At 25.4% G+C, this 22,976-nt stretch overlaps 1 protein-coding gene and 1 long non-coding RNA gene across 2 annotated transcripts; both read right to left on the minus strand.

The window, feature by feature from the left end:
* Positions 1-1,141: 1,141 nt before the first annotated feature.
* LOC147814592 (uncharacterized) lies at positions 1,142-8,300 on the minus strand. The gene is made up of 7 exons (XR_015430732.1): positions 8,209-8,300; positions 8,067-8,114; positions 7,859-7,915; positions 6,882-6,947; positions 6,267-6,314; positions 4,093-4,164; positions 1,142-1,403 (listed from the first exon to the last, which is right to left on the minus strand). It is a non-coding gene; the product is annotated as an uncharacterized LOC147814592 (long non-coding RNA).
* A 1,433-nt stretch (positions 8,301-9,733) lies between these two features.
* On the minus strand, positions 9,734-18,812 carry LOC147814593 (uncharacterized). Its single transcript, XM_087156495.1, has 7 exons — positions 18,664-18,812; positions 15,173-15,256; positions 14,008-14,055; positions 13,752-13,793; positions 12,242-12,289; positions 10,240-10,302; positions 9,734-9,751 (listed from the first exon to the last, which is right to left on the minus strand). The coding sequence occupies exons 1-7, from the start codon at positions 18,673-18,675 to the stop codon at positions 9,734-9,736; spliced, it is 315 nt and encodes a 104-aa protein (XP_087012621.1). The 5' UTR covers positions 18,676-18,812.
* Positions 18,813-22,976: the final 4,164 nt, after the last annotated feature.

Here is a 22,976-nt window from a genome sequence, read left to right on the forward strand (position 1 = left end):
TTAAAATATTAGAAAATTGAAAATCGCCTGCTGTCTCATTTTTATCAATGGTGACTCCTAAGCCTATGAAAAAATTTCATTTTTCGTTTGGCTAAATCGAGCAAACTAATTAAAAATTTCGAATGAGTCTTAGGATCGCAGCCGCAGTTCGAATATCAAGACAATAGGAGGAACAGAGTTCTATTAATTCTGAAAATCGATATAGTACTAAGAGAAACTCACACGCAGATTAACTCTTCATTTTAATAGTTTAGAAATAGGTACGTTTGGAACATTTCAAAGCTTTTGATTATTTTATAGCATTTTTTTTCTGTTCACTCATTTTAAAGAACAAAAAAAAAATTTCTTTTTTAGAAATGCTTATTATAAATTTAATTTCGTATTTTAACTATATTTTATATATCATAACTTATATTTTACAAATAGCAAAATTGAATTTTGAAATTACATATTTAAAAGAAAGGCTTTATTTCTTAAAAAATCCTTTTAGAGGAAACAGTACCCGTATTTTCACTAACTCAGTTGAAAAAAGAAAAACTTGTTAGAATTTTCTTTGCCCTAAAAACCGTGACTCCCACTAAATTTCTTATATTGAGAGCTTAACAATAATTTTAATAATAAAAATACACACTAGGAACAAAATTATTGTGAAATTTATTAAGTTCCTTTACTCTAAGAAAATTTTGTTCAACTTAGAACTGAATCTAATTATTAAACCATAATACTGTGCAAACTTTTGACAGCCTTAATTGAATTCTTAATTGCGACCATATTTTCACACAATTTTTTATTAATTTATAAATTTATTCTGTTTTTTTTTTTTTTTTTTTTTTTTAACAAAAACGAACTTGGAATTTGGATACGTATTATAAGATCTCAAATCATATAAGGAAATGTATGTTTATCTGTTTAAATTGATAAAGACTAGTACAAAAAAGCATCCTGAATAAATATCTAGGAACTAATTAAACTTTTCGAATTGCACCATTTTCCTTTATCTTATAGTCCTTATGAAAATTATCAGGATTTTCAATTCGAATTGGAATGATTCGCTTAATAATCTGTATAATACAAAAACAAAAGTGTTTATTAAACTTATTTACAAAAATCTTTCAAATTTACATGATTATCGTCATTTGTGTTGTACTATAACTGTGAATCGATGAATATTTAATAGTATGATAATGAATAATTTGAACATTTACATCAATTAAACATGCATATAAAGACATACACAATACATTTCATTCAGGACAATATATTCATTTCAGTTCTAATGATGTGAAAAAAAAATTTCTTTTTCTTCTTTTTTTCTATTTTTATTTCTTTTTTTTTCTTCTCATGTTGATATTCTATTTTCCATTTCTTATATCCAATCTCTCAAACAGGATTTTTCTCAAAATCTAAAAATAAATAAATTAACAAAATTAATAATTTAAAAAAATTGCATGCATCTTTAAATACTGTTTTGGTGTTATCTCAGTCAGGTTCATTTCACCACTAGCTTTATTAATTGTAACAGAAATCAGCTTAGAAAATATTTAAATAAACATTTTTATTTACTAAAGCTTATGAAAAAGAATTTTAAGGGCTATTTTGTTCGACGTTGCATGAAATGATGCTTTTTTTGTTACTCATGACCGCTTGATCAAGCTTAGCCTATTTTTCACAAGCGCCTTCATGTTCGTTATGAAAATGGTGCAAAATGGAGAAAAGCTGCATTTTGAAGAAAATGAAAGCCGTTTGTGGTCTCATTTTTAAATATTTTGAAATTTACTCCGAAGCTGCATTTTCTGTGCTCATAAAAATTTCTAAAAAATAAGAATAAGGCACTGATTTTGATAATCTTTATCTGAGTGAAAAAAAATTCAAAAAAATTGGTGATTTTTAAAAATGGTTAAAAACGTTTCAAATATTTTTTTATTATTTGTCCGTTATAAAGCAGAGATAATTCTTTACAGCAAGATGGTATATACAGTTTAAAATTATAGATTTGCTTCAAGCGTAAGGCACTTAAACTACGTTTTTTTTTCTTTTTTTTTTATTACTTTCCTTAGCTTTAAAAAACCTTGTTAATAAAAAATATAAATCGTATTAACCGGCTAGTGATTACAAAACACATCAAAAACAAAGACCGTGATTTGGCATTAACTCAAATTCGCAGATTTGAAAAGACGCATATAGTATATTTCCCTGATGAATTCTGAAATCAATGTTCATTTATTTACATAAATAGTTATAGAATATTGTTTATTTACACGATAAAATCAACAAAAAAGAAAGTTAAATACTTTAACTTTAAAAAACTCTGCCAGAAGAAGTTCATGGCTTGCCAGTGCATTTCATGAACTAAAATTAAATGTAATTCATTAAAACAAGCTCTTTATGGGCGCCATTTTAAAAAGAGAATACCTTGTTATAACTTTTGATTTAGTAATCGAATTTCTCGCTAAGATAATTTTTAAAGATGCATAATACTTTCTATTTAATATACGTAGAGCCAAAGTGGCTAAGGTGCTTAAACGCTCGCTTCCCAGTGAGGTGACCCAGTTTGAAATCCCAACGATAGCTGGTTGATACGAATTCTGCTTCCAGTTCAAACCGACAACAGTGCTAACATTAAATAATCTCAGTAGTAGACGGATCATGGGTTAGAATAGTTTTGTCCTCTAACTACCATTGGAGGTTTTTATCACCGTGGAACGAAAATACGTGTTAGTTCCATCAAACGGTCCTCTACGAAGTTTACCCCAATGCTTGATCAAAGAGTTCCCTTGTCTTCAGGGTTGGGTTTAAAATTGCAACACTACGGTGCTGAACATTAATAGTCTTAAACTCAGAATTGGTTCAGCTGTTCAGGGCCAGTTACAAAATAAAATAAAATGAAATGAAATGGAGAGATTAGAAAGCAAAATAATGTCATACAAGGTTTTATGAGGAAGAATGCGAAGTAAAAAGAACGTCCAATCCAAACTAAAGAAAGAATAAAAAATTTTATTCCAAAATCGGAAGAAAAATAGTTAATAAGAATATTAGAAAATTTCAAAAAATAACACTGTATTTTTTCCCCCCGAGAGGCATTCCCAGACATTTTCTGTTCGTCTCAAATGGTCCCGCAGTGGACTGATTGTAAAAGACACGGTTCCCTGAAGCATCACTGAAGGATGTTTCCCAGATCTTTATCAAAATCTCATTGTGAAGCTCTAGGGCGACATAAATAAAGTACATACCTACCGCCTGAAGTGTTTTTATCCAAAAAGTAAAGAAAAATTCAAAAAATTCATTTTTTTAAGTGTAAAACATTTAAAAAGTTATTTGCCCATAAACAGCGATAGATATTTCAATCTGCTATGCGAAGGTAATAAAGAAAAGAAAAAGAACGCCTAAATCTTTACGCATGCATGGACACATTGAACACTCAGTAGCTACACCCACCCCTCTTTGTATTACAGAATATCTCTGATTATACAGTGGAGCCAGTAAAAGTGACCACCTGGGTAAAGTGAGCACCTTGAGTAAGGTATTTAAAGAGTCCTTTTTAAAGAGTCTTCATAAAGTGACCACCCCTATATAGCGGCCATTTGACTTGGTCCCGAGGGTGGTCAATTTAGACAGGTTCCACTGTATTTTATTCAAAAATACCTTTTCTTAAAATGAACGAGAATACTCTTATGTAAAATGTGTCATTGGTTATCTTTTTAATAAAGTTATAATAATCAAACAAATAATCCTTAAAAACTAAAGTGGTAAGATCTTACCCGATTAAAAACTTTTTTAGTTTAAAAAATATATAAGAAGAAAATATAAATAAGAAAAAACAGTCAACATATTTCAGTTGGTACCGACATATTGAAGTGAACATATTGAAAATGAATACCACCTTCTTTTTTTTTGCTCATGTCGACTATTTTTTTTCCTTCCTTTTTGTACATTTTTGGAGTGTATGAATTGTATAATCAGGAAAATTTATATTTAATCAATCGATTCCTATAACCGTTTAAAGCTAAACATGAAATGTTTTGAAGGCGAATGTGTGAAAAACTTAAAAATAATGCAAGTAATAGTAAGAAAAAAAAGAAGAAAAAAACTTACTCATTTTCGACAGCTTCTTTTATTATTCTTCGCACGCTCAGAGATGGAAACGTAAAAACCATCTGAGCACTCCTAAAAAAAAATTTCCGACTATTATTTTTAGGCATTTTAATAAAACTGATCATATAAAATGTACAACGAAAAACTTGAGGCAGATAGTAATACTACTGCATTATGTGTTCAGTACACAAAATAAAAAATGAACCCCTAAATAACTTTTATTTTAAATATCGGATTTTCGCGTTTTGGGACTCAATCTTAACGGCTCGAGGGAGTGACCTCGCTTAAACTAATTAATAGGATGATTTAAGTTATAAAATCAGACACAAAAAGACACTTTCTTCTGAATTCACATGTCTTTTTAATTTTAAAAATATGACTTTTTCAAAATTTGATTTATCAGGAGCTATTCAACTGACTTCGTTAAAAAGAAAAAATTTACTTTTGCTATTTAAAATTGTATTTTTTAAAATGATATAAAAAATTGCATACCTTAAAATTTAAAAAAAAATTTCGACTGTTTTTAAATAAAATAATAAAAAATAATCAATATTTATTAAAAGTTATATTTTGCTTTAGAAAAATATATTTTATAATTGTGTACAAACATTCTTCAATCCACTTAAAATGTTCTTGAGACATTGTGAAATATCCAAAAAAAGTAAAATTAACATTAAGGGGTTCAAGCTTTGGAGCTCTCTCCTGTCCAGACTATTGAAACCGCATTTCCCAGATAGCTGCTATCCCTTTCCTTAATCTGTCGTCAAAAAAGTATGTTAATTCAGAGAAGGTATATTTCTATATCTGAAATCATCTTTCACTGATTTGTAAGTTAAAATATGAACTATCGACATATTTAAATTAATAATTGTAAATTAATTATATCAACTAATTTATTAATTTAATTAACTAATTATGAATATAAATAATGAATATGAATAATATTAAAATTAATAATTATAAATTAATTATATTAACTAATTTATTAACTTTCAACTAATTATAGTTATGGTTATAAATAATATTAAAATTAATAATACATAGTAAATTAATTAGAATATATATTTAAAATCAACCTACTTTCGAACCACTTTGAACAAATGTGTTTCTGTATCTGATTTCGTAACTTAAAATATCCTCTTAACTAACTAATTAGCATATATAAAGTTATTCCCTTAAACCATTAAGATTGAGTCCTAGAACGTGAAGATCCGATCATTGAATCGAAAGTTTTTTAGAGCAGTCCACTTGCTTATTTATTTATTTATTTATTAATTTTTATTAATTAATTAATTTATTTATTTTGCTCATTGCACATTAATCCATAAAAAGAAAAGATTTTACCCTCAATAGTTTTTCTAATGATCAAATTTCATGATCGAATTTAAAAGCAATCTCCGAAGTTCTACAAGGTGATCTCAAATGTGACAGTTGAATTAATGCTAAATATTAATTAAATAACGGAATCAAATATTAACACATGCTTTGAAAAAAAAAATTGAAGAAGGTGAATTTTTAAAACTCAAATCCTAATAATCAAATAAAGTGTCGATGAATATTTATACATAAATAAATTAAAATAATATATTTCATACATAAATAAATTTAAAAAAAAAGAAAATATGAAGATGTCGTAGAAAAATTGATATTTAGTTTTACACGCTTAGAAGATTTTACCGTCTAATTAATATTTTCTTTTTTCCTAAGAAAATTTTCTGGAATTGGTTTTAAGTTCAGTTTTAAAAAAAAGAATGTTTAAGTAAATATTACTTACATAATAATCCTCTCTAAAAGTAAAAATAATTTAGTAATAAAAATAATGTATTGAAGTTGCGAGTTTCTTTGCTTTACCTGGTAAAAATATGCGAGATAAAAATTAATAAATGTAAAATTGTTTGCCTATGTAAAGCTTATACGATTTGCTACAAAAGGTCTATTTTACATCAAAAGGCTTATTTTACAGAAAACGGGCCCATCAGAGACCGATTTAGTAAAAAAAAAAAACAGTCTAAAATTTTTTTTTAAATTCACTGTTTGAAAATTGCAATACAGTTATAATAGTGCTAAAAAATTATAAATTATTTTTAATTAAAATTAGAGTAACTAAACAAAAATAATGCTGTAAAATTATTTTCATTATTTATTTTACACAGAAAAGAAAAATAATAACTTACATTTTCCTTATCATTTTTTCTTTTCCTTTTTCTTCGTGGCTTATGATCCTGAAAGAAACATTTAAACATCTTGATAAAATCATCTTAATTTGATCTTACATCTTGTGGGACATTTAAAAATAAAGTTTTATTTCTTAACGAACCAAAAATATTCCAATTGTAAAATACAGTTTTTGTTTTAATTGTTTTATTTGATGAGTAAAGCAAGTTTCGGAAAAATGAAAAGCTTTTTTTTTTTCTTATTATCTTTTATTTTGCAATGTATTTTAATATTCATCTGTAAAACTCTTTAATATTTACATATACAATACATTTGTAGAGTAAGTACTCATAGTACTCAAGTAGTACTCATTCAAAACATATAAAATCTTGCAAAAATAAAATTCTGTAAATAAAGTTTACAAATGTAGTAATAAAATAAAAATAAAACACTGTCCTCTTTATCAAATAATGTTTAAAAGCATGAATTTAAAAAAAAAAAAAAACACAATTCGTATGATTTTTAAAGGATGATTTCTAAGATAAACTCTTTGTTCTCTTAATATGTATATATTTATTGGAAAATGTAATTTTAAATGTAAGAAAATAAAAGAATTAAAGGGAATTACGACTTACAGATTCAGTAACTTTCTTTGCTTTCGTCAATTTCAGTATTAAAGCTTCTTCCTCTTCTACTAGTTTCTAAAATCATAATTAATAATTTTCAAGAGGAAAAAATAAATATTTATGAGATCAAATGAATTCTTGTTCATGAAAATAAAATAAGATAACGATAAATATTTGAAACCTAAAGCTTACTAGCATAATTTTAAAATTAAAATTAAAAAAATCAAGTGAAAAATTATTTGAGTTTTAAAAAATACCCGAAATTGCTTGATTTTTAATTAAAACTTTTTGGGAAATTAAAGCTGTTTTATTATAAGATGGCATCTCAGACATTAAATATTAATTATTAAAAAAATAAAATGTATAATTTGATCAACTGAATGAAACCATTTTTTTTTTTTTTTAAGTTTTTAATATTGCGTATCAGTTTGTTGTTTTTATCTGCAACAAAAGCCTTGAAAAATAAAAGAATTCTCAATGATAAAACATATTTCTAAGCAAGTTGATAAATAACATGAAAGTAATTTTCTGGTTAAACATGAAGTTTTTTCTAAACTCAATAAAAAACAAAAAAAAAATGTTTTTTTTTTTTTGAATTTCATTAATAGTTGTAAATTTTATCATTATATATTAAATTGTTTCTATAAAAACGCATGAAAATATTTGTTTGATTATGTATTCAAAAAAATTAACTCAGAATTTTAAAATATTCAAATATCGAATAAGAATTTAATTTTTAGAATTTTAGTCTACAAGTATGTGTGTTATGGTCTCTAGAAGTTGAAATAAGTGCATCATTTGACCTACTATTAATGGGAGCTATTAATGAGAGCGACATTGAGTATAATAATAATTTTCTTAAAAATAAAGGAAGAAAAATAGTGAAAATATAAAAATAATAGTTTAAATGTCTAAAGAAGGTAAAAAAATAATATTCGAATTAATATCAGCATTTCTTTTTAGGTAAATGCTTTCAAGATATTCACCTTCAGTTCCTCTTCGACATGGCTAGCCTTTTCAAATATATTATCTTCCGAAGCCTTCTGTAAAAGATAAAGATGAGCAATTACTAACATGTAAATACAGTGAATGAAATGAAAGATGCATCTGAACTTTCACAGCTAAAAAATTATTTTTAATATCAATTTTAATAGTCAAACACGAAATTATTAATAGAGAACACGAAATACTTACACATTCTTTTTCGAGATTCGTAATATTTGTTTCTTTTTTCGAAATCATCTGCAAAAAAAAAGAAGAAAAATTATTAAAAATACGTAATTAATAATCATCAAAAAATATTTGTATTTAATAAGAAATTAAAAACCATTCTTACATAATTCTCAGAACTTCTGAATAGATCAGCCTTTATACAGTCTATTTCCTGAAAAAAAAATTTAAAAGAATGAAAAAGAAGCTAATTTTTCAATTTAAACAGAAAATATAATAACATTTTATCAGACATGATTCAATTCGTAGTTTAATCTTTTCGTAAAAAAATATGCAGTTGAAGAACAAAATTTATGTATCGAAGACACAAATGTAAAATTTTAAAAAAAAGGCGAAAATGATTTCTATAACCAACTAAAAATTAACGTGTAGATTTCTCCAAATTTTTACCAGGATTAATTTTTTCGCATGATTATTTTTCTTTCATACATTTAATTGGTTAATAAAATGGAGAGATTAAAACAGAAGGGTTCATTTTAAAAAATAATAATAATTCAAACATATTTTTATGGTTACAATATTCTAAGTCGTAGAATTATAGACAGGCTTGCATTCACTTACATGCAAATTTGATGGTTAATATTAAAATATTAAATTTACAAATAAATTAAAATATCAAGAAAAGATGCCCTAATACCCTCTTTCACGCAGTAGGAGTGGCCAGCCATGGTTTTACAAGTTAAAATTCAAAAAAGAAAAAGAAATCAAGAATATTAATAAAGAAAGAAAAAACAGACATCATATAATAGGCTTATGACAATGCCTGCTTGACATTTACGTTATTTAACATTTTTATAACAAGTAAAATAAAAAATAAACTCTGGTAAATATTGTGTGCCTTTTTTGTCGTATCACGTACATTAATAACTTTACTAACTGTTGTAAAAATATTTGTAACATATAACGTAATTAATTGTAAATAAAGAACATATTTCAGCAATAGACTTATCACATTAATCTTTTTTACGAATATTTCAGTAAAAAAAAAAAAAAAAAAAATTCTGAGAAAAGATGTGGCTTTTAGATATAACTTTTGATTCGAAATTTTTTTGGCATTGTTGTGCCAAATACATTATAAGTAACTATTTTTTACAACAATGAATGAAAATCGGAACTTACGTTGGTCATGTGAGCAGTCATTTACTTTTACATATCATAAATTTTGCGTCATTTATTTTCGCGTCTTGAAATATCTTTTCGTCACATGCACTTCAGAAAGTTTATTGTAAAATTAAATGATTCACAACAATAAATATATAACTTCTTATTCAGAAATTTAAAACATTTTTTTAGAAGATGCAGGTAACCTATTTTCCCTTAACAATAAATCAATAATCAATGTTTTGTTTTAAATTTCAATCATACTATACTTACATAATCTTCGTTTATCTTCAAAATTTCCTTATACTCATCAGTTTTCTGCTAATAAAAAAATGCTATTAGTTGTTATTGATTTTGCGAAGAAAAAAAAATTAAAAGCACTCGATTAAAAACATTATTGTATTAATATTTACAAGTATGTACGTTATAATAAAATAGACTTTAAGAATTAATGAAAAAAAAGTCTAAGGATCATCTACTTAATTACAATTTAATAAAATAATTAAAATTAATCATAATTTATTCATAATTTACTCATCAGTTTTCTGCTAATAAAAAAATGCAATTAGTTATTGATTTTGCAAAGAAAAAAAAATTAAAGGCACTCGATTAAAAACATTATTGTATTAATATTTACAAGTATGTACGTTACAATAAAATAGACTTAAGAATTTATGAAAAAAAAAAAGTATAAGGAAATGAAATTCATCTTCTTAATTACAATTTAATAAAAAAATTATAATTTATTATAATTTATTCATAATTTACTCATCAATTTTCTGCTAATAAAAAAATGCACTTAGTTATTATTGATTTTGCAAAGAAAAAATATTAAAAGTATTGTATTTATATTTACTTATTGTATTAATTATTGTATTAATATTACATTATTGTATTAATATTTACAAGTATGTATGATATAATTAAAAAGACATTCAGAATTTATGGAAAAAAATCTAAGGAAGTAGAATTCATCTTCTTAATTAGAATTTAATTATAATTTAATTATAATTTAATTAAAAACAAAAGATCTTACCATAGACGCAGATTTTTCCTTCTCGTCTTTTGCTAAAAGCTTATCAATGAAAATAGCCAGAACCTGTTTTGAAAAAAGTAAAAACGATTAATTATGCAATGTTCATTATTTTAGCAATTCAAATAAATCTTAATTTTAAAAAAAAAAACTCTATAAATTACATTTCTTAAAAAATATTGCTTTCAATACATAAAATTGTAATTGTAAATTTTCAGTTTTTGGATTATTATCTAAATTAAAATCTCACAGCAATGGCGAATAATAATACCAACAAAAATAATATTCATTACGATATGCTTAAAACGAAAAACAAAAAAGAATGTTCAATAATAATACTTAGTTTAACAAAAAAAAATTTATACAACTAATTATTTTTATGACTAGCTGAATCGAATAGTCATCAGTAAGAAACGAAATAATCATCAATAAGAATCTGTGTCAATCAACACTACGAAGTTATACAAACAGCTGAAAGACTTACTGACAAAGTTACCAACTGACAGACATCTGGTGATGCAATTAATTTAACTAAAATAGTTGCAGTTTTTGTTATTATTAGTATTAATTATTACCCTTCCCTGTAATTTTATGTTATCAGATTAAGCATGGCATGTTTTTAGAAGTTCGCATAATCAAAATAAAGATTAATTAGATTGAGTCAAATTGAAATATAACTATTGGCATATAACAATTAATTTGGCAGATAGCTATTGTTTGACTTCAACACCTGATAGTCAAAAAATCACCACAATCAACAATTTCAACCTTAGTTATCTGTTTCAAAGCCTATTTCTACAGTACCAATAGTAGGTGTACTATTTAAAAGCTTCAATTAACATTATTGAGACTAATAATTATTGCTGAAATTAATTAAGCATCATTAGTGACAATAATAATGAGGTAATTTTTTATGCTTTTTCCTCGATGAATCAATTTCTATTCTCCAATAATTTAGACTTTTAACGACCCTAATTAACCTATTAATTTAACCTATTAATTAAATTAATCAGTATTATTTTATTTTATATCCGTCGTTGAACAACCGACGCAATTTTCGGGTTTAGGACTACTAATGTTCAACTCCATAGCCTTGTAATTTCAAACCCAATCCAGATAACAAAGAAACTCGTGAATCTAGTATTGGGAGAAAATCGCCATCGAAAACTTTTTGATGGAACTAAATCGCATTTGCGTTGGATGGAAAGAAAACCACGAAAACCTCTCATGCTTATCCTGACGGCAAAGCGGATCCCTCTACCATTCAGGATCCGTCTACCATTGAGGGTATCTTACGTCATCACTGTGATGTGTGCGTGCCGGGTGCAGAATTCCTATCAATAAGCCATCGCTGGGATTCGAGCTTGGTTTAACTCATTGGAAGGTGAACGCTCTATCCCCTGAGCTACCACGGCACAAGTTAGTCAATTGCAGTTATCGAATATTATTAGTAAAGATACTAATATTTATGTAATTATTTTTGAATCGGTGTTCATTTTAAAGTTCGCCCGAGTCTTACCGACGCCTTTAATATTTAACCTAAGATACCAGTTTTTATGACGCCTTTTATTTAAGAATTAAATATAGCCTTAAATACTACTGGTATTGCCGTTCTAAGTATTAGTGGTATAATGTTTAATATAGGCACTGTGGTATTAATTTTTTTATCATCCTCCAACACGGATACCATACTGTGCGCACCTAATACACAATCTTTAACTCTTAATTATATGTTGTATATTCTGGTGCGGTTTTATTCTATTAGATTTACTATGAGCTAGAAGTTTAACTCGCCAAAAGAAAGATTAACTATATACGTATAATTTGAAATGTGATATTCAAAATTTATTTGTAATTTTAATTAAAATTATCGTTGAGCAAATGTGACAAAATTTATACTTTTAAAATATTTTGTCACTAAATAGTCACTGAAATGATAATTGAATTGGACATTTTGTCACTAAAGAGAGAAATAAAAACCTGATAATAACAAAATTATTCTTACTTCCAAATCATCTTCAGGTACAGGAGACGAGTTATCAGGTGCTTCTTTCTAATTTTTTAAAAAATAAATGAATAAATAACTTTTTTCACATTTTTATTTTCTATCATTTTGATAATTTAAACAGCAAAATAAATGTAAGTACATAATTTCCTTAAACGTTATATTACAATTTAATACACACCCGGAGAATTTTTTTTTTCAAACATAGCTCAAAATACGTGTTTAAAGAAATGGACTCAGCTCAAAATGCGTTTTTACGAAAATGGGCAACTCAAAATACGTATTAAGAAAATAAACTTAGCTTAAAAAATATATTAAAAAAATGGTTGTTGAAAATGCGGTAAAGGGAAATAACTAATTAAGGAAATGTTTTTAACTCTTCAGTGACATGGACATAACATTTTATTCTGTTTTTCAAGATTCTCTTACGAAAATTGCGCTTTTCTTTTAAACAAAAAATAAAAGCCCTATATTTTTAATTACTTAGCACATTAAAAAAAAAAATCTTTTAAAAAGCAAAAATCAACATAGTTTTTTTAGAAGGCTGTCACGAATCATACGCATTTAAATCAGTGGTACTAAATTTATGTGGTAAAAGTTTAGATTTTAAAAAACCATAATATCAGTTAGTGCACTGTTAGAAATTTCTGGGTAAAAATGGTTAACTAGCGATTTATTCAATTGTTGTTTCACCCTATTCAACCAAAATGGTTAAATTACCATAAAAAATAATATTCAAGCTGTTAAGCGTGAAAAAAAGCTTTATCGATCGTTTTTTCCTGATATGATTAAATAACCAGAATTCCACCCGCTTCAAATGGGAGCCATTTTGCTCCGTAATACATACTATAGATGAGAGGGCTAAACCAAAGCCACCTAGAGTAGGAGGCTTTGGCTAAACGGTCCATCACATGACCGACTAAAAAGGGGTTCGAATCCCAGTGTTGATAGTACAATATTGCTCCCATTTCTACAGTACATAAATAGTTTCCAGAGTCCTCCACTCTTCAGTGATCATGCATTATATATATTGAACCATTCCCACATAAATGGCTCAACAGCAGCAGAGCTCCAATTTCCGTTCAAGTTTAATTTTAGAATCTATGCTGGTTGTAAATGGTTACAAAACCGTATAGTTTTGCATTCATGGATTTTTAACAGTAGCAGTCGTAAACAGTTTTAAACCGGTAACGGTAAAGAAATGTCTCTAACCATAAACTTTATAGTTAATCTGATGGACAGACTGCTGTCGGTTATTTTACCGTAATTTCAGAAGGAAAAATCTATCAGTAGGTTCTGAATAATACAAAGGGATCACCTGAAAAGTAATGTACTCATCCATTCCAAATATGAAATCTGAGAAAAAATTTTAAACGCTACCAATTTTACTATATTTAAATTAAATAATAAAATTTGAGTTTTTGAAAATAATTATATCGAAAAAGTTTTTTAAAAAGTCTGAAATCATATTCAATTAAAATTTTAATTAGATTCTTTACTCAATACTTACAATCTTCTCTTCTCCCGACGATTCATCAGTATCAGGAGTCAACTAATAAAGAGAAATAAAATTTAAATTACCAGAAATTGAAACGCTTATATCTTTTAAAAAATTTACTCAAGATACATGTGAAACTCAAACAATATTCAAATGAAACAACAGAATTTAACAACATTCTGCTTTTACACTGAGAAAAAAATTTGGAACCAAAATTATTATTTAAACAATTGTATCATTTTCGATACTTCAAAAATTTATTACTTACTGAGATTTTTTCTTTCGACGAGTCATCCGAAGAATACGATGGACTTGACTAAAAAGAATTTTAAAAAATAAAACGGTGTTTTTAAAAATTTTCACAAAATAAAAAATTTATAATATAGTATATATTTATTTATACGTCAAATTCCAGAAAAAATGAAAGTTATGACAAAATTTTTCATTGAAAGGAAGATTGTTACAAACCAAAGACCCATTTTTACAAATAGAAAAAGTGAAACCTGGTAAGTTTTTCCATAATAATTTAATGCTAATAACAATTTATATCTCAGAAAACCCTGATTAACATCAACTTAAACATATAATTCTAAAATCTCGGTCTAAAAAAAAATTCAAATTATCTACACAATAGTAGGCTTAAATTAATGTTTAAGACGAGAAAAACAAAGAAGTGTTTCAAATCTAACGAATCATTATTCAATAAAGCTAAATTAAAAACAGCAAAATCAGGTTCTATATCAAAACATTTTTGTGTTTTTTTTCTCCTTTTTTTTAACTTGAACAAACATTTGCGCATCATTTCATGATGTGTGAAAGAGATTCTTAAAATTAAAAGCGGTGCTTACAAAACACCTTGCATTTTAAAGCAAAAATGAATTATTTTTTTAATTACTTGAAATGCATTTCTTTTATATAATACTACTACTTAGACTTAATCAAATTAAGGCGAAATTTGATCACTTTAGCATTTATCATTAAAATCTTTTAAGCATTATTTATTAATAAACCGAATTTCGTCCATTATTTAAAATTGGACAGTTGCTGCAAAACATCTTACACGTAAAGAAACTTTGAAATGCTTGTCAATAATAATAATAATTATATAACATTTTTGTATTTTTATTTGAAGATAAATTGAATTTTAACTGTGAGAACTTGAACATAAACTTATGCATCATTTTAAACTATGATAGATATTCTTAAAATATATAACAGAAGCGGTGATTTTAAAAAGGAAATTTTTTATTACTTGAAATGCACTTCGTTTTAATTGAATAGTGCTATTTAGACATAAGCACATTGACACAAAAACTGGTTATGTTAACATTAATCATTAAAATATTTCACCAAAACGTAAGGAAAAATTTAAATTCTTGTCAATAATAATATGACTAATAATAATAATTTAGTATCAAATATCTATTACTCACCTGCTGTTCATCACTTGATAGCAACTCGATTTCCGCAGCAATTCCGGTCGCATCATAATAGGGATCAATGGTTGGAATATCAATCTATCAAAGAGATAAATTACATTTTTTTCTTGTGCATAAAATAAATGACCTATACAGCCTTTGCCTTATTCTCTATAACAGTTTTCCCCAATATTTTTGCCAATGCGAAACACTTATTAAAATATTCAAGTTTTAGGGAACATCAGGGTCCATGTAACATTATTTTATATTTTTTACTTAAGTATTTTATTTTTTTCTTTAAAGCGACACTTATTTTTTTTCCCATAAGAAAATGTAAGTTTTTTAAAATAGTCAATATTTTGCAATATTTTTTTATTAAAAAAAAATACCTACTAATGCATATAAATAAAACTCAAATTTTATTTCGCATGCTTAAGCAATTGCTTGTCTTGAATATTTCAAAATGCAATGCTTTGTTTAATGAAAACAGACTGTCGGCTTATTTAAAGTTCATTAATGGAAAGGAAAAAAAAAAGGAAAGGTCCATCTATATTTCGCTTCCACTAGTAGGCAGGACAAGAGAACTCTTTGCTCCGCCTTCTACAAAAATAATCCATTCCGACATTGCGTCAAAACCGCGCCTTCCTACCGTTTAGCCAATAAACATTCAAATTTCTCGTAAGCAAAAATAAAGAAGGAAACTATTTTCCGATTCTTATAGGAATTTTATTCTAAGAGAGAATTTTGTATTAATAGTTCGCAATCTCTCTTCCCTTTAGTCAAAAACATAAAAAAGTAAGGCAGATGGAAGAAAGTGCTGCGTTTAAATAATTCATTTATTTCCTCCAAGCTGGAGGAAGAACTGTTCTTAGTAGCACAGATGTAAGTAAATATTTCAATTTACTTGAAAAACATCAGGTCTATTGTCATTTAAAATCAATCGATCAAAATTCTTTCACAAGTAATTAAAATGAGAATTATAATGCAGAGAAAGCTGAATATTTTAAAACTGTTTAACAAAAAATAAAATATAATTTTTAAAACTATTTTATTTAAGAAAAAAAAACTCAACAATTTATTTACTTTTTTTGATCACCCTGTTCACTAATTAAATTATAAAAGAAGCAAACCCTATAAAAACAACAACTACTGTCTGACGAACATCCCATGGGCGAGCCCCGACACTGAACTTGTTAATGATGGTCTCTACAGTACCTAAAGATTGGTATTTTTATTTTTAGGTGGGAAGAGTACTGGTACATTAGACTAAAAAAAATTTTTGATTTGGCGGATTGCTTTAGCTAATAATCAACTATTTCATGAAATCAGCAAGACTTTTATTGGGTTATATCTGGTGATTGACAGAGAGTATTAGAATTCACAGCTTTGCATAAAAATTTGTTATCACTGACTATGTACTTTAAAATTTAAATCTTCCACATTGAATTGCTGCAGTTTTCTAGCAAAACAACGATTTCAAAAACGATTCAGCTCAGCTTGCGTTCTGACTCACACTCTTAAGGGATATGCGTAATCAGGATGACGATAAACTTTTAAAATTCAAGACTTGCTGCTCATAGGATTTAATCGAAAGCTGGAGTGATTTGAGTCGAAAAAATAAATAAATGAACGGGCCAATTCTTCAAAAAAATTGTCAAAAAAATAAATATTTTATTCCTTTTAACTTTATAAATAAAGTTTGTATTAAAACTTGAATATTATAATTTTAAGTATTATATCAGAAATCAGTAATAATTTTACTGAAATAGCTACTAGTTAAATCTTTCATTCATAAAAAATTAGAGGGTTTACTTATACAAGCATAAAATCAGTTTCCGATTCAAAACAAAATAAAAAAATAATTAGTAAATGATTTATATATATATATATATATATATATATATATATATATATATATATATATATATATATATATATATATATATATATATATATATATATATATATATATATATATATATATATATATATATATATATATATATATATATATATATATATATATATATATATATATATATATATATATATATATATATATATATATATATATATATATATATATATATATATATATATATATATATATATATATATATATATATATATATATATATATAAATCATATACTAATTATTTTTATATTTTGTTTTGAATCGGAAACTGATTTTATGCTTGTATAAGTAAACCCTCTAATTTTTTATGAATGAAAGATTTAACTAGTAGCTATTTCAATAAAATTATTACTGATTTCTGATATAATACTTAAAATTATGATATTCAAGTTTTAATACAAACTTTAATTATAAAGTTAAAAGGAATAAAATATTTATTTTTACTAAAATAAATTGTTAAATATCTCTGTGGTTTATTTTTGGGTCACATACTATTTTTACGTTTATTTAAATAGAAATATTTTTACTCTTGAGAAATTTTTAAATCACAAATTTTAGAAAAGTGTATTAAAGAAATCGTGCTTACAACATGTAACAAGCTATTGAAAAAATTAAAAATATTTTTAAAAAAATAATTATATTTAAAAAACGGCGATAATAATTTGATAAAAACAAAAATCAATTCTAAGTTGCTACTTTATAACCAATTAATAATTGTTTTAATTTTATAAAAGCACCATTTATAACAAATAATAAAAATATAATCTAATTACAATTTTATAATATTTAGCTATAAACAAATTATCACTACTCCTGAAATTGAATAAAATACATCATAGCCTCTTTTTAAATTATAAAGTTATTAACATACAATTGAGAATTCAAAAAATATAGTTTATCGTTAAAGAGATAAATATTACCAAGCAATATGTTTTACTAAATAAAATTAAATTAAAAATTTTTAATTTTTGAATTTTTTTAAGTAAAAACATTTATACATTAAAAGAAAAAAAATTTTCTTCTCCGAAACATGTTATTATGGAATATTTTAAAACTTCCCGAAATTCAAACAATAAATATTGCGAAGAAAAAAAAAATTCCACCAAACGAAATTTTTATTTAAAAATTCTTTGTAACCGGATACAATTAACATTATGAACCCAAATTTCTGCAACGTTACTTAAAGAAATTTAATATTTAATGCTAATTAAAGTTAAGTCTATAATCCAAAACTATATAATATAAGGCTTACTACTAATAAGGAGATATCCTTAAATTAGTTAAACTTTTAAAGTATAAGGTATGCAAATGACTAACTATATAATGAAAATGTGTTCTTTATAAACATTGAAAGCCAAATAAATATAAATAACAAAAAATATATGCTTTAAAATTTACAAAATAGAGCTATGGAATATGTTTTTCCTACATTTAATATAGTTTAGATTTCATGCTTATTTACATATATTTGATTAAGAAACATTATAGAAACGTACGATTAAAAAACGTTAAGCAACTGAGTAAAATAACAGGAAATATATATTTAAAGAGACGCGGGGAAAAAAAATGTATGAAAATTCTATAACTTACGTGACAAGCCATATTCAGCAAAGACACAGCTCAAAATATTCTGCACGGACACAACTACCACCAGTACAAAATACTTGAAGAGTAATATCACATTTCTTCCCCCCCCCACACACACACACCCCTAAGTTCTCTTTAAAAAGGGATTGCACGCTTAGAACTCTGATGTTCTAAGGGCGGAAATGATAATAGCGCCCTCTTTCCTTTTTCCCGTTTTAAAGATTACGCATTTTAATTTTTGTATTATTTAATCATGTTTTGCTACTTATGATTTAATAATAATCTATCTTAATACCTTTGGATTGTCATGTAAATATTTAAAATTTGTAAACTTTGATTAACAGCAATATTTTAATTTTCTGTTCACTAAAATAAAAATATTTTTTCTTTTGAGAAATTTTTAAATCACATTTTTTTACCTCACAAATATGTTACAAAAGACAATCTGTAACAAATTATTCAGAAAAAGAAAAGTTTAAAAAAAACTCATCAAAACAGAATTTTAATTAATATTTCTAGGTTACAGAATAATGTTAAAAATATGTACTCATATTCATGCTACGTTATTTACACAAAATTAATATTTAGCACTAACTACTTATATCTCCATAATCGAAAACTATATATTATTGTGTTTACTACTAATTAGGAAATATCTTTAAAATAGTTGTTTCAATGAAATTGTTACTAATTTCTGATATAATACTTAAAATTATAATATTCAAGTTTTAATAATAACTTTAATAATAAAGTTAAAAAGGAATAAAATATTTATTTATACTAAAATGAATTGTTAAATATCTCTTTGGTTTATTTTTGGGTCACATACAAATTTTACATTTACTTAAATAGAAATATTTTTACTCTTGAGGAATTTTTAAGTCACAAATTTTAGAAAAGTGTATTAAAGAAATCGTGCTTACAATATATAACAAGCTATTGAAAAAATTAAAAATATCAAAACATATAATTATAATAATTATATTTAAAAAGAGGACGATAATAATTTGATAAAATAAAAATCAATTCTTAAGTTGCTCGATAAGTGCAAAAATCATTAATATGTTTTAATTATTTATAACTAATCAATAATTGTTTTATTTTTATAAATGCACCATTTATTAAAAAATAATAAAAATATAATCTAATTACAATTTTACAACATTTAACTATAAACAAATTATCACTATTTCTGAAATTGAATAAAATACATCATAGCCCCTTTTTAAATTACAAAGTTATTAACATACAATTGAGAATTCAAAAATTAATAGCTTATCGTTAAAGAAAAATAACTAGATATAAGGATTACCACGCAATATTTTTTGCTAAATAAAATTAAATTAAAAAATTTTAATCTTTTTAAATAAAAAAATTTATACATTAAACGAAAAATTTCATATATAATTTTTTTTTCTTCTCCGAAACATGTTATTATAGAATGTTTAAAACTTCCCGAAATTCAAACAATAAAATATTACAACTTTAAAAAAAAATCAACCAAACTAAATTTTTATTTAAAAATTCTTTGCAGCCTGATACAATTAAAATTATGAAACCAAATTTCTGCAACGTTACTTAAAGAAATTTAATATTTAATGCTAATTACAGTTAAGTCTATAATCCAAAACTATATAATATAAGGTTTACTACTAATAAGGAGATATCATTAAATTAGTTAAACTTTTAAAGTATAAAGTTAGCAAGTGACTAACTATATAATGAAAACGTGTTCCTTATAAACATAGAAAGCCCAATAAAGATAAATAACAAAACATATATGCTTTAAAATTTACAAAATAGAGCTATGGAATATATTTTTCCTACATCTAATATAGTTTAGATTTCATGCTTATTTACACATGTGTGATTAAGAAACATTATAGAAACGTGCGATTAAAAAACGTTAAACAACTGAATAAAATAACAGGAAATATATATTTAAAGAGACGCGAAAAAAAGAAAATGTATGAAAATTCAATAACTTACGTGACAAGCCATATTCAGCAAAGACACAGCTCAAAATATTCTGCACGGACACAACAAACACCAGTACAAAATACTTAAAGAGTAATATCACATTTCTCCCCCCCCCCTCCACACATACCCCTAAGTTCTCTTTAAAAAGGGATTGCACGCTTAGAACTCTGATGTTCTAAGGGCGGAAATGATAATAGCGCCCTCTTTCCTTTTCCCGTTTTAAAGACTACGCATTTTAATTTTTGCATTATTTAATCATGTTTTGTTAATAATGATTTAATAATGATCTATTTTAATACCTTTGGGTTGTCATGTAAGAATTTAAAAATTTGTAACCTTAACAGCAATATTTTAATTTTCAGTTCATTAAAATAAAAGTATTTTTTCTTTTAAGAAATTCTTAAATCACATTTTTTTACCTCACAAATATGTTGCAAAAGACAATCTATAACAACTTATTCAGAAAAGGAAAAGTTTAAAAAAAACTCATCAAAACAGAATTTTAATTAATATTTCTATGTTACAGAATAATGTTAAAAATATGTACCCATATTCATGCTACGTTATTTACACAAAGTTAATATTTAGCTCTAACTACTGATATCCCTATAATCGAAAACTATATAATATTGTGTTTACTACTAATTGGGAAATATCTTTAAAATAGTTAAGACTAAAAGTACAAATTAAGCACATAACTGCTGAAAATATAAAAATGTGATCATTATAAATACTGAAAGGATAATCGAAGCAAATGATGAAAAAATATGTGCTCAAAAGTTAACAAAATAAAGCTGAAAAATATTTCTTCGTACTTCTAATGTACTTTGAATTCTACACAAATTTGCACATATACGAATAACGTTATTGTGCAAATAACCTAATAAAATGCGAGAAATATCTCTCTTATATCTTCTCTTTATCATGAGATTTAAGATTCTCTAATATTATATTATATAAAATATATATATATCCTATATAATATAATATATATCTTCGAAAAAGAGATAGTAAGAAAATACGATGACTTGAATGACAATATAAAGCCATAGCTCAAGCCACCTGTAGCCGTATGTAGTAATGCTGTTATGAAAAATATTCCGACTCAGCGACGACACAAGCACCACCAACTAGCTCTAGAATACTTATCGCGGAATACCTTGTTTCCTCCCCCTCTACATCTAAATTCTCTTTAAAAAAAAAAAGGGGGTGCCACGATTAGAACACTGATGTTCCAAGAGGGAAATGTTATGATCATTGTTTTAAAGCTCACCCATTTTTAAATTTCTATTATTTAATCGAGTTTTGTCACAAATGATATAATAATAATAATCTATTTTTATACCTTTAAATTGTCTATTGGATAACTTTTACGCAAGAATAAAAATTGCTCAATTTATAACCTTTGATAAATTTTAATAATTCATTATATTTCAAGGTCGTTCAAATCAAGCGTAATAAGATCTCTCAAAAGTTCTGGACTTTTTCTACTCATATCAACAGAAATAATCAAATTGCACACATAAAAGAATACAAAAAATAATAATTTTTATGTAAAACTGCAATTGATTTGTATATATGAAACTAATTTTGCATTTGATAAAAAATTCTTTAAGTTAAAGAAAATTTAATGTCTTACCTAAGCAAATTGCAAACCCCCTTCTTACCTGTAAACTTACGTAATATTCGTAATTTAACGATATCTCAAAATCTTGGTGTAATCCTTAATCAATATGTTGGCAATTTGATGCAAAAGAATGACTGTAATAATCGTTTAAACTGATGGTAAAGAAAAAAATAGTTTCTTTTAATTGTTTTACTATTAATCATTGAGATAATAAACGAAATGGGTGTTAAAAACAGCAAATAGATCCCCTCTTCGCAATTTAATTCCGCTTTGTTTTAATGAATATGAATACTTAGTGCAGGTGAGGAAATAAATTAACTAAATTTGACGACTGGCCTATCGTAAATTTTTAATGCGAAAGAGAACCTTTAATGAAAACCTGGGAATAGAATTAAGGAATACACCCCATTTCATTTTATAGATGAGTATAATAATAATACTTTAAAAATATCTATTTATGATAAAATATTTAACTCTGTAAAACAACAAATTGATTTTATAACTTGCGAGGCAATCTCCGTATTTCAACAAGAACTGATAACGAAACTAGTCGATGTCCGCCCACAAAAAGAACAAAAGAATTAAGGTGTGCTTTTAAAGTTGCAACCAGTTCTCAGAAGAAATTTGTGAATGAGGATATTTGGGGGGGGGGGAGTGCTCAGTTCATATCATAATCTCTACGGACATTATTCAAAGTAAAATAATTTAT

Source organism: Parasteatoda tepidariorum, chromosome 2 (assembly GCF_982258835.1).
Source record: "Parasteatoda tepidariorum strain Cologne lab strain chromosome 2, Ptep-v5.0, whole genome shotgun sequence".
NCBI lineage: Eukaryota > Metazoa > Arthropoda > Arachnida > Araneae > Theridiidae > Parasteatoda > Parasteatoda tepidariorum.